The 13750-nt window shown below is 39.3% G+C and overlaps 1 protein-coding gene across 1 annotated transcript in view; it reads left to right on the top strand.

Moving 5' to 3' along the window:
* The window catches only part of EMP1 (epithelial membrane protein 1), a 31343-nt gene extending 22934 nt beyond the window's left edge, over window positions 1–8409 (top strand). The window contains exons 3-5 of the mRNA XM_036758721.1: window positions 4534–4630; window positions 4730–4870; window positions 5637–8409. Of these exons, the coding sequence (XP_036614616.1) occupies window positions 4534–4630; window positions 4730–4870; window positions 5637–5800 (402 nt within the window). The 3' untranslated portion in view covers window positions 5801–8409. The remainder of the gene's footprint in view (window positions 1–4533; window positions 4631–4729; window positions 4871–5636) is intronic.
* Window positions 8410–13750: the final 5341 nt, after the last annotated feature.

Raw genomic sequence — 13750 nt, 5'->3', positions numbered from 1 at the left:
AGTTTCATGCCACTGAAACTTTTTGAGCAGGAGAGCGATGATGAAACTAGTGTTTGAGAAGATTAAACTGGCAGCTGTGTGTCAACATATTCCCCAATGTAAAAGAATATGAAAATATTTGTCTTGATATTTCCTGTAAAAAATATCTCCGGGACAGTATTTGCCTTTATCGTGGAGTTATAAAGATTGGGAAATACTGAGTTGTCTCTGCATCCTGGAATATCCTGACCTCTGGTGGTCATTTAAATATCCAACTTGTTTATCATACATCGTTGTTGTGGTCCCTGTTACTGTTGCCTTGATTGTCATCATCATCATCATCGTCACTATTGTTAAAACTTTGGACATAAAAACCAAATGACTCAAATGTTACATAGACAGTATCTCTGTAGACTTGCTGCTACATGGTCTGGCTCAGACTTCTGCCATACTATAAATGTAAATAGATTTTAATGAGAAAATAAGAAAGGTTTGTTGCCATCTGTGAGTGTGCAGGGTAAAGAGTGCTGGATTTGAAGTCAATTGACAACTCTGCATCCAGTTTCCTCAACTATAAAATGAAAGGGTGGGAATAAATGATCTTTGAGATCTCTTCCAGTTCTAAACCTACAACTCTATGGTCCTATGAAATACAAATAGATGGAGAAATAAGTAAGACTGGCTTCTAATTTCTCTTGTCCTCTACAGGATCAAAACTTATACTCCTATGTTTTCCAAGGTGAAAAATAACTAGCATAATAAATTAACTCAAGCTGCATGTACTTTGTGCTTTTTGTCCTAAATTGATTTTTCTTGTAATTTTATTTGTAAAGGAGACCTTAAAAAAAGATTTATGGAAAGCAGTTTTGTTATATATCATGTATGTATTTAATCTAAAAAAACCCCGTGGTATTTGGTATATGATAAAAGTTCATAGTTCCTTAATATAAGCCTCTATCTTGTTCTTATGTGCATACTGAAATGTTTGTTATCTTTGTTGACAATTTTTAAGTCGCAAGAAAAGTTTTTTTTGGGGGGAGGGGCAATTCGGGTTAGGTGAATTGCCCAGGGTCACACAGCTAGTAAGTATCTGAGGTTAGATTTGAACTCAGGCCCTCCCAACTGCAGGGCTAGGGCTCTATCCACTGCTCTACCTGGCTACCCCAAGAAGAGATTAAAAAAAAAAATCTCTTTTTTTTTTCCCCAGCAGAAAGGTAGTGGAGAATTAGGTAAGCAATAGGCAAAACTTGCAGGGCTCTAAGCTTCAGCGCTAGCCTTGTCATTCATTTCATGTATAATGGGAACGTATTGTTTTAATCTTCAAGTGCCTCAGTTGCTACTTTGAAGTCAAAAAATGTTTACTTTTTAAAATTTGACTAAAGGAATAGCAGCTCTTCCCTGAGGTCCATGGTTCTATTCAAATTAGCATATGCCCAATTTTCTGTAATCCAGTTCAAAAGTTCAGTCTTTTTTTCCTGAAATCCTCTTCTGCTGCTTTATTTTGGCATGGAACAGGCCCTGGGCTCTGGAAAGCTGTGCCAGTGGGCTGCAACCTCTGGCAGGTTCTACCAAGCTGGAAACCTTTTGAGTACAAGTCAGGGATTGGCTGTTGCCCAAAGCCAGGCCACTTACATTCAGAGAGACTCCTCATTTGGTTGGCCACAAGGCGGTGGATTCAGAAGCATAGAAACTTGCAAAAACCATATACTAAGTTATAGCTGGCTTGAAATCTGTGTTGGTGGAGACATCAACAAAATTAAAGATTAATGAAATATTGAAACATTTATTAAGCACCTCCTGTGTGCAAGAAATTGTGCTAGACACAATAACAGAAATGAAAAGCAGTTCCTGCCCTCAAGGATGCCACATTCTGCTTGGAATACAACATCTAAATGGATAACAAGATATTTAAAGGAAGGGGAGAGTACCAGCAATTAGGTGACTAGGGAAAAGTTTCCTATATGATTTGGCATCTAAACTAAGCCTTAAAGGAAGGTAAAGCTTCTGCGAGGGAGGGATGAGTAGGAAATACATTCCAGACATGATAGACAGCCTATGCAAAGGTTGGCTGAAAAGATTTGTGAGGCATCTGCATAGAGATTATAATTGAATCCATAATAGCTGATGATTCATGAGGGCAGATATAGAGAAAGAAGAGAAGAATGTCCAGCATGGAGTCTTGGGTAGGTGGGAGAATCTATGGTTAGCAGATGATACTGAGAAGTGATTGTCAGATAGGAAACCTGGGAAATAGTCAAAGGAAGAGAGAGCATCCAAGAAAGTAGGGTGATCAACAGTGTCAGAAGCTGTAAAGTGGTATAGAAGGATGTGATCTGAGGAAAAGGCAACCAGATTTAGCAAGTAAGAAATCAATCCTGGTAATCTTGGAACCAGAAGTCTCAGTTGACTGGTCCAGACAGAATCCACATTGTAAGGGATTGAGGAAAGGGGGCAGAGAGTACAGACGGTTTTTTTTTTTCTGTTTCTTTTCTAAGAGTTTGGCTTTGAAAGGCAGGAGAAGTATGGAATGACAGGGACAAGTGAATATTTTTTTTTAAAGATTGGTGGCTATGGGCATATTTTTAGAGAGCAGAAGAGGAGCTAGTAGATAGAGAGAGATTAAAGGTGAAATGAAGAGAGATTACCAAGGAGACAATCCCCCAGAGAGACAGGAGAAGAAATAAAGGGTACGAGGACAGAGTTTGGTTTTGGCCAGATGGGCCACATCTTTATCAAAGACTAGGGCAAAGGAGGAAAGAGGAAGGTAGGGTAGAGGAGTTTCGAATTGTAGAATAGAATTCACAGATGGATGACCTTCATGTTCTCAACAAAGCAGGGGGATGAGGTACTCCGCAACATCTTGAAGGCTGGAATTGGCAGCATGTGGCAACTGATTAGAGGTAGGAAGTGAAGGGTAAAAGAGAAGAATTAAAGATGGCATTGAGGTTTTGATTGATATTTATCTCAACTGAGCATTCCCCTTCCCAAAACAAATCATTATGATTCCATAACTAATTATAATTACGTTCAAGGCCTTTTTTTGCTTGTTTCAGGAATATACAAGCTCAATCTTAGCCTTTGCAGTTCACTCTCTGGCCTCATAAGAGGCGAGTCTCTTAGAAATAAATATGCAAAGTTAGGGAGACTCATGTGATTCACTGAGTTCCATGAGCCTTGATTAAGTTACTACTGCATGCAAGTTATTGTCCTAGTTGCTGAGAACAATCAATCCACCAACAAACAAAAAACTGGGTCTCAAGATGCATTTTTCTACCTGGAGGACACAATATTAACACAGATAAGGAAATTCAGTTTAATTTGAGAAGGGAAAGGCCACCAAAAACTGAGCTCAGTGATAAGAAGGGCTTTTTTATAGGAGGTGATATACAAGATGGTGAGGCTTGAATGAAGCTAAGGATTCCAAGGGCCAGAGGTAAGGAGCTAATGAACTTCACCTTTACCCTGATTGTTGTTGTTTGTCCTTCATTCTCTAAAAGTTCTATGACGACATCAGGGAGGTGATACCATGACATGCAAGGGAATTGGATTTAAGTGAGGGTGGGTTGTGCAAAGTCACCAGCTTCACTCTCTCCTCTGGAGCTATCTGGGTTCAGTGGGAAGATACACATCAGGACGACTGGAGATGGCCTCTCATACTATGGAAGAACTTGACGTTTTTAAGCTAGGGTCTTTAACAAGTCTCAGTTTGACTAAGGCAATTCCCATTTAGTGATTAAGGCTAGGTAAAAATGAGGCAAAGAATGGCCTCTTTAAATGTAGTTTAAAATAATAATAATAATAACAATCTGGGAGGGGAAGACCCTCAGGGCTTCTGGCCAAAATAGAAACAATTCCTATTTACATTCATTCTGAGTCAATCAGGGTCCAAAAATGACCAAGTGGGGCTTGGCCTGTGACCTATTGTTGGCCAATCTGTGAGAGCCAGAGTGATTTGGGTTTAAGGTGTGGTCCTTAAGAAATCTAGCCTCTAAACCCCAAGATATCTTTTGAGGTTTGGGAAGGGAAAAGAAGGAAGGATAGAAGGAAGGAAGGAAGAGAAAGAAGGAAGGAAGGAAGGAAGAAAAGAGAGCTGTATTGTCTCAGTCAGAGACCTGTTAAAGACTAGCTTAAAAAGGCCAAGGTCTTCCACTACATCTGGGGCCATCTCTAGTCATCTTGATGTGTGCCCTGCCACTGGACCCAGATGACTCTAAAGGAGAGAGTGAGGCTGGTGACTTTGCATAGCCTTCCCTCCCTTAAATCCAATTCACTTGCATGCCATGGCATCATGTCCCTGATGTCATGATCCTCTTTGAAAATGAAGGACAAACAACAAACTTTGTGAGTAGCAGAAGCTGCCCTACTGGGACCCTAAATGGAACTGGTTTACCCTAGAGATTCAATGTAGAGATGCAGAGGTCAGAAATGAAATACTGAGGACAAGCAGGCCAGTTTAAGTATGTCAATTGACATTCATAACACTGACAGCATTTTGGTACTGGAGACATATGCTTGAACACAGATTTAATTTATTTATTTTTCCTTTGGTTTTAGGTCTGGGGTGTTTCAAAAAATGGGACTATCTCAGCTGGTCTTTGGAACCTGTGTGAAAATGGGAAGTGTGATCAAGATACACAATATGCGGGAGAAGGTAGGGCTGGTCATTTTTTGGAGCTTGAAAAAGACTTTGACCTTTTTTGGGGGGGCTGTAAGTTTAATCTTTTCTCTCTGTTTACAAATATTTGGACAGATGCCCTCAAATCTGTGCAAGCCTTCATGATTCTGGCCATCATCTTCTCTGTCATTTCTCTTGTCGTTTTCATATTCCAACTCTTCACCATGGAGAAGGGAAACCGGTTCTTCCTCTCGGGTGCCGTCATGCTGATTTGCTGTAAGTGTCCTAGAGTCAGCCTCTTCACCTTAAAATACTAATGTTTACAGTAAACAAAGCACACACAGTAATCAAGTAGGAGATTTCAGCTACGTGAAAAATTTTTTTTTCTGATTTTCTCTTTTTGAGAAACTAATAAAACTAAAGGCCAAGCACTGGCAGCTGCCTCTGTCCTTCATGAGAAGCTGCTACTACGCAGTTGCTACAAATTGTGCAAGCCTTGCTTAATTAGTGAGTAGTACTCTCATGGGTTGCAAAAAGGGCAAAGTTGTAGCCACAACATAAAGCAGATATCATCCTTATCCTCATCTTCATCACCATCCTCATCTATCATTTTATAAATACTACCCAATTCATCCAGTTGGGACTGAAGACTGAATAGCTGTTGCTGCACATTCCTGTGCAATTAGATCCTGCCCTGACATGCTGTGGATATAGGCAACACTGAGAGCCGGGGTGGGAATGGTGTTCTTTGGGATGCTTTAGACTTCTGATTGTGCTTACTGTCTTGCCTAGACAATTCAGCAATTTCTTTGCAGAGCTCAGCAGTAGTTCTACTGGGGTCTGAGTTGGTGACCTAAATTTCAGTTTTAAATATTCTCAAATGATTTATTATGCATAACAATGAAGAAAGTGTGAATTTAAAAATCACAAAAATTCCTTTGATGACTTGCCCTGTATGATAAGACTAAAACTTAAAAGTAAGGCTTGTGTTCCTGACTTTAATATTGGTCTATCTCACTCACTCTCCCTCTCTCCCCTACAGGGCTGTGCATTCTGATTGGAGTTTCCATCTACACTGATAAATATGCTAATGTGGAGGCTTTTCAAGAGTTTGATCACCACGGATACTCCTTTATTCTGGCCTGGATTTGCTTTTGCTTTAGCTTCATTATTGGCATCCTCTATCTCGTCCTTAGAAAGAAATAAGGCTGCTGGAATTTGTCTGTGGGGTTTGGGGGAGGGGGCTGGGAGGGGAAAGCTGTTGAAACTGGGAGGGAAGTGGGAGCTGCTCTGCTAGAAGAACCATATAAAGGGTGGGGTGGGAGGATGGGGTGGGTATGGGAGAGGGAAGGACTAGACTCGTCGCTGAGATAAATTACTACCACCACACACCCTACCCTCAAGAGAAAGCCGGCTGTGAGGAGAAGCTGCTCTGAGTTTCCCTGGATACCACAAGCTAGAGAGCTTCCCACAAAGCACCAAGGTTTTTCTCCTGCTGTTCTAAACTGCTGGACTTGCCAGACATCATGCCATTGACTTCCTAGCATGATGGAGAAGCAGTGAAGTTCTCACTCCTGAGGAATCGAGAAAGCCCTCAGACCTTTTTCACTGAGTTAAAGTAGCGGTACAAGTTCCTGGCAATGACCGTGGTGTTATTTTTGTGCTGAATGTGCTAAATCTGGAAGCAACCCCTCCCTTCCTACTCAGAGCAAAACATTGAAACCCCTGTTACAGAGCGGCCCTAAACCGAACTGTTGGCAACCACCTGATAATCTCTGTTAGGATTAGCCTGTGTAATCAGAAAAAGTAAGTTAGAGAAAGTTTGCTAACACACTAGTTCAATACCTGACACATTGGAAGTGTTAATAAGTGCTTGCTGATTGAGGCAGAGAGGTCAGGGGGAGGACAAAGCAAGCAGTGTGAGTGGTTAGGAGGTAAAAGAGCATAGAGGACCTCAAAGGTCCTCCAATGATCCATCCCCTCGCCCCAGAGCAGCTGATCAAAACACACATTCACCCCACATGGAGTTCTCTCACCACTCAAGTTTGCTGGGCCCCTTGCCTAGAGTCTGAGGCTAGGAGCTTCTGTAAAGCCATTAAGTAACTACAAAGTCTACAGTGAATACAACATACAAGCTATGGGACTAAGGGATTGTCTTATAAAGAGCGCCAAATCTCCCAAACTATGCTTCTAGGATCTTTTTTTTTTTGATGTTGAATTCAATTTTTTAGTTGCCTACATATGAGCAGATTTTTTTTTCTACTTGCATGATGGAAAGGCAGTAAACACAACTGTTTATAATCCCCACATTAGGAACAACTGAGGAATTGTGGTCTGATTGTCCAGGCAAGGATACGTTAGTTGGGGTTTTATTGCTCCGCTGTAGCCTGGATTTCTTATATGATATTGGAGTAAGTCATTTCGTTTCTCTGAGGCTCAGCTTCTCATGTTTGGGGACCGGGGATCTCAGATCTCTTCCTGGCTTTGTAGGTCATCTAGTCTGGCAACTGGGCCTCAAAGAACTTAGGTTTGTCAGATGGTCAATAACCACCCTGATTCACCTTAGAGAAGGGCTTCTTAATCCTTTTTTGGGTCATGGATTCCTTTGACAGTCTGGTGAAGCCCAGGGACCCCTGTTCAGAATAATGCTTGTTTCATAATCGAAGGAAAGGCTGAATTTCATTGGGACATTAGTGAAAATAAAGATGTATTCCTCCTCCCCCTCACCCAAGTTCACAGATTCCCTAAAAACAATCCAAATACCTCTTGGGAGGTTAAGAACCTCTACCGTACAGGGTAATGAGGCTTAATTATTAAGAAAGCTAATTCAAGTTAAATTACAGCAACAGAAAGGACCTTGGGTGAAAGGTGCTACCTAATTGTAAAGTATTACCATGTCATAGCTCAGTTATGAGAACAGATTGCTTGCTTCCTTGCTTCCTACCAGAAAGCAGAACGTTCCCCCAAGACAAGTAAAACTTTAGTTAATAGATAGATAAGTTCTTTTTATAAAGCAACTCTTATGGTACCTGATCAGATCATAACTGAACTGCTCTGCTGCCATGGGGGCATTAGTATACAGGACTGAGTTATTCTGTTCCTACTGGTCAAATAGCCACTGCTTTCCTCCCCTTGGTAGGCAGAGGGGAAAGTGGGGTTCTTAAAGGGACAGCCAGAGCAGCTATTTGAAGCCATCTCAGACCCTGGGTTTCTTTTCCTGATGTTTCCCCTCTCCATGTGAAGGGAACAGTCTTGGGGAGGAATTTCAGACATCTTTCCCTTCTAACTTAACCTCTACTCTCCCAATATCTCCTGTACATTTTTTTTCTAAATTGTGTGGGGTTGTTCTGCCATGATTGCTGATATTTATGTAAAAGTAGTATTACTAAGCAGTACTGGTGTATATTCTAGTTCTACGTATATGCTGGGGGCAGGGCACCAGATTACCTGAGGGTGGTGGCCAGGTTGGCTTGGAAAATTGTGGGCTGATAAATGTTTTAACAGACAAGAAAAGTTTAGGCAAGTAGTAAAGGCTTTTATAACTTCCAAAACTCTTATGCCATGAGTTAACCAAGGAGATGGTTGTGTTGCTTACAAAAGTCAAAAAATGACTTGGAGTGAACATCATATTCCCCTCTTTTTGTGTGACATTTCCTTCTCATGTAATTTGTATGACATTGGTTGGCATGTCCTAGTACTGTACTTGGCTTTTTTTCATGGAATAAGATATTTCATATATAGTAATTGTAAATATTTTGATACAAATGTTTATAACTTTAAGGTTAAAAAAATAGATTCTGATTCCCTTCACTGCATGGACTTTGTCTCTTCATTCTTTGAAAATGTTGGAAAGTATGAATGATAGAAATATATAACCCCACCTATGGGGTTGCAGTTTACTTGGAGCTTGGTTGAGATATGAAAGGGACAGCCTTGGGCCTTAATGCCATTGTGTTGCCTCCAAAAATATCCTTCTTGGGGCCTAAGCTATTCCTTGGTTATCAATGAGACAACTTTAGAAGGTGCAATAACTTTTAGTTTATGCAATGAGATCAAGTTCAAGTGTCTCTTGCTTTTAAAAAATCTCATATAAAAACAGAAACTTCCTAAACGGACACATTAGAATTGATTATCTACTTTACAAATAAAACAGCTCTTTACTTGCCCAAGTGACTCACCACAACTTCCTTTGAAATAACTAGTTCCCTTAGTGCATTCCAAGTATGAATTAATTTGCAAATTTGATTTATCCATAATTTTTCAGGAACACATCTCCTGTGTAAAATGATGAGGTTTTTCCCCACTGAGAAAAAATGGTATTTATACCATAGACCAATAGTGAAGGGAAAGAATAAGCTGCTGTCATGTTTATGTCAACAAAACCAACATGATGAGACTGACTTCAGTGCATAAGAAATAGTCTTCTATCTCTCAATACTCTTTGGAGACCTTTCCCCAGGGGTATGCGGATAAATATTTAGTAAAAGGTTCTCCAAAAAAATAGGACATACTTCGTCCTCCTTTATCCACACTGTTAAGTTTAATCTAATTATTGACATGTTCTTTATAAATTTCTTAATTCTAGACAATAAACAAAATGCTAAATCAAGCCCCGATTTGTAGTGTTGCCAATTTCTGAGCTCACACTGATTTAACAATAGGCTCTCCTAGTTGATTAGAACTGACTTTAGCACACCTCTGCCTGTGCTTCTCAGATATGCTTTCTCCTAGTCTTCAGACATAACATCTCTCTCTCTCTCTCTCTCTCTCTCTCTCTCTCTCTCTCTCTCTCTCTCTTTTCCTTCCTCTGCCCTCCCCTCCCTTTCTTTATCCCTCCATGATATCCAAATCAAGAACTCTTCTCTTCCTGATATCCTGGAATATTCCTATTGAGCACCCCTTCACCCATAGTCTATTTTCTTCACTATTCTCACCTATACAACATCCTATCTTCTCTCAGAGCAACAGGAATCAAAAGGTTGAAATAATCAGGCATTACTTGGAATGGAGAAATCAGAAGAGCTTCTGAGGGATTAGCATTAGAGTTTTTCTTAATATTTTAATATTTGGTTTTTAAAAGGGATAAATGGTAAAATCTCTAGGTTTATAATTTTCCCAGGCAGTGAACTGCCCCCCCCCCCCCAACAGGGACAAACTGCATAAAACACCACAAAGTCATATAGATGGGTAGAAAGGGAGCAGATAAATGACAATGTTAGGAAATGCATCTGGAGAAAAATAAACCAAACTATACAAACAGGATGATCAACGTTATCAGTTACTACTCAGGAAGACAATCATGGCTGTTCCGTTGGACCCATTGGATGGCTGATTGAAGAGTGTTCACTGAAGACACTAACCCAGTGGTTTTGGCAACCTTTAAGGCTAAAAACATTCTAGATATTATCGGAAACTACTAGAAACTCAATAAAAAAATTCTTTTTTCCAGTCTTCTCCCTCACTAAATCTATAAATTCTAGAACTCAGGGATACCTTTTGGGGCAAGAAAAAAGTAAATTTAGAACAAAAAGAAGGTGATATTACTTGACACGGCTGGTAGTAAGATCACTGAATTCAATATCACCATGGACAATACAGACTGAAAAAATAAACATTTCCAAAAGTTTCAGTTAAGTTAGAATCATAGAATTGTCAGAGATTTAAGGAATGATAAAGGTCACTCAGATGTTGATAACGAATTACTGAGGAAAGTAGACTATTTTGTGACATTTGTTAAGTTGAATAACAAGACTTTTCTATAACAGGTTCCTTGATAGTATGTCACAGACAGTTCTGGACTGAATAGGGATATGGCAAATTTCATATTCTTAGAATATGCCTATACCTAACTTCCTGGTGTTCTAGAGATTTCAACAGATCATAAAGTCAGATGACACAAGAGGAGCAAAAATCTCTGTGTTACAAGCAAAGAATTCTACACAGAAAGTGGTAATATATTTATTACAGAGAGTGCTAAAGTAGGGAAAAAAACAACACAACCCACAGGAATAGGCGGGTCTCAACCTATAAACAAGTTGCATTCCATAAGTTCGATGATCAGTTATAGGTTTAAATGAGAAAATTAATTCCAAATTCAAAACTAATCTAATTCCTAATCTAATCCACAATTTTATTTTGTATATAGTGTGACTGAGATAATAGTGTATTTCAACCATTTGCAATCATTATTGCAAAGGATCCCTAGAAGGGAGGGTCAGCAAATGTCTTCTATCTCTAGTATCCTCCTGGTTGCCATATCTTTGGCATTCCCCAAACAACCATCGGTGGAATCAATGGAAAGAGAAGATCTATGAAGGCACTATCACAATTACATTCTAATTAGGATATTGGTACTAATTTCCTGTCCTCTAATCATTTACTTTATCTGTGGAATACTCCAGAATATGTTTGTTGGTAGTCACCATGGGTTTTGGTCAAAGAAGGGAGAGGTTGATAAGAGGATAGGAGAGACCGATAACCATGAATAGGCAATGAAGAGGACAGAGGGCTGTAGGAACCACTTTGGAGGGGGTGGAACCTGGAAAGCAAATGTGAGAAATAGGGGATCACAAAGAAGGTGGAATGGGAAAAAAGTTGAGTGCAACCAAGGGACAAAGGAACAAAAAACCCTTTATAGACTTTAGTTTCCTCATGTGTAAAATGAGGGAATTGGAATAAATTATACCAATGGTCCCTTCTAGATCTTCCATTCTATTTTTTCTGTTCTATTTGGCCTATTTATTATTCCTTCTCCCACAAGGAATGAATGAATGAATGAAAAAGAATGCGTTAACTACTTGCTGTTGCCTAGAACTGTGTTAGGTACTGTGGATACAAAAGTATAGACCATCTCTGCTCTCCAGGTGCTTACATTCTAATAGACAGTAATAATACACATATTGGAAGAGTGGCTAGGGAGGGGTGCTTTGATCCAGAAAAGTTATAGGGACTGTGAGTGGAGACATAGGAGAGTATATTGGCGTATCTCTCCCAGGAAAAATGGTAGAATGATTTGTTCATGGTTCCAGAACTGGAAAGGGAGGGAGAGTGGTAAGTGCTCAGGGGCAAGTAGCTAGTGAGGTTGGGGAGTAAGTAGTGAGGACCTGCCTGAAATACTAGGCCAGGTGAAGAAGTCATCAATCAAGAAAGCAGGACCCCAGGGTAGATGTTCTAGAGACAAAAGGGTTAAAGCATCCCAGCCATGTTTGCTGGCGCAGGCAGAGATTAGTACTGGTGAAGTTGTGGAATATGGCTAGTAAGTAGGAAATAAAGTATAACTGGACTCCTAAAATTCCAACTTCCTATTCCTCTAATCCCCATCATTCCCCCCAAATTCTGTTTCCCTGATGCCTCTCCTCCAACTAAATTATATATTATAGCATATTATTAAAATTAAGTATTAAACTATTTACTTAATATATTATATTTATTCAAAATATATTAAATTAATAACATTAATTATATACATGTATATATAATATGAAAATTATATTAATCCTGCCACTCTCTAATCCCTGCTCAAACCCTTCCACCCCTCACTATATTATTAAAAAATTTCCTTTATCCTTGAATTCTTCCTCCTACAACTCTTCCATTTTTTGGCCATGACCTGAAACCTTATCCCTTGCTACCCTCTCCAGCGTTAGGCCTTCCTTAATGCCCTCTTACTCACAGGATCAAGGAGACATGTTAATATACTTCTTTCTCTCAACTACCATTTTCAAACCCTTGCTCTGCTGTGAGCATTTGACGGCTTTTTTAAAATCCATGCTATTCAATTATATTACCTTGTCCAGATTTGTTGTTCTTTTCATTTATTAATATTGAAGACATTCTCCCACCTTCCCTAATGACTTCATTGGATCTCTGTCTTCCTCTCTAATCCAAGTTCTGTCCTCATTCATTGCAATTTCAGTATTCACCATGATGACCCTTCACACACCATGGTCTCCTTATTCACTAACCATCTCAGTTCCTATGACCTCCATCTCTTCTCTGTTTCAGCCACCTGTGAGGTACAAGTTGCTTAAATCAGGAGTGTCAAATGGTGGCCCAGTACAGAAGGCAAAATCAAACCATATAAAAATCTAATCGGTTAATATTTAATAAAATAAATAAAAATACAATTGAACACAGATAATGTTAATATATGATTTTCTAAGTCAATATGCAGCCCGTTGGGATTCTTATATATCGTTTAGTGACTTTCATTTCTATTTGAATTTGATACCACTGGCTTAGATCACATTATCACCCCAAATTCTGCCACCTCCAAGATGCTGAATTGTAAAATTCCTCTTTCTAATCACAATTTCTTTCCTTTGCCTTACCCATTATATAAGCTGCTCTCCACCCTTCCTGTGACACCAGTCCCTTTATCTCTCCTTATTCTCTTAATTCAGTATGCCTTCTCTGGTTTCGCTTTCTCCTTTCAAAATTCTAATTATATGGTCAGCAATTTTGACAAGGCACTTCCTCATATTTTGAATCCTTTACTCCCTTGCCCTTCTCATGCTCCTCCTTTACTAATCCACAATCTTGAGATACTCTCACAATCTTCCATCTTTGTTTCTACTCCCAAGTCAGTGAGCACAGCTTGAGGAAGTCACAGAATTGCCCATTACAAATTCCACTTAAATGGGCCATAGTTGCTGAATGCAAATTCTTTTACTCATTTTTAATTCTGATTGATTCAGTATGATATTATTCTAAACCTCTTTTGTCAGACTTCCAATTCCACCTTTTACCCACTGAACTTCAGCAGAACATATAAGTCCATCAACAGACATTTATTAAATGCTTACCATGTGCCAGGCATCATGCAAGGTGTCAGGGATTTTTTTTAAAAGGGGACAACATTTTATGCTTTTGATGAGCTTACATTCTAACAGGGGATACAACTTGTATGTACATACATACATACATACATACATACATATATATATGTATATGCACATAAACATGCACATATATACAAGTACACAAATACATATATAATTTATATTTATAAATATACACACAAGATACATACACAAAGTAGATATAAGATCACTGTAGAGGGGATGGTACTTCCAGCCAAGGGACTTGGGGAGGCTTCCTTCAGAAAGGGTATTGAGCTGAGTCTTGAAGTAAATCAGGGATTCCAAGTGGTGGAAG

The sequence above is a fragment of the Trichosurus vulpecula genome, chromosome 5 (genome assembly GCF_011100635.1).
Source record: "Trichosurus vulpecula isolate mTriVul1 chromosome 5, mTriVul1.pri, whole genome shotgun sequence".
Classification (NCBI taxonomy): Eukaryota; Metazoa; Chordata; class Mammalia; order Diprotodontia; family Phalangeridae; genus Trichosurus; species Trichosurus vulpecula.
The sequence above is the reverse complement of the archived record's forward strand: the minus strand, read 5'-3'. Positions and strand labels throughout refer to the sequence as shown.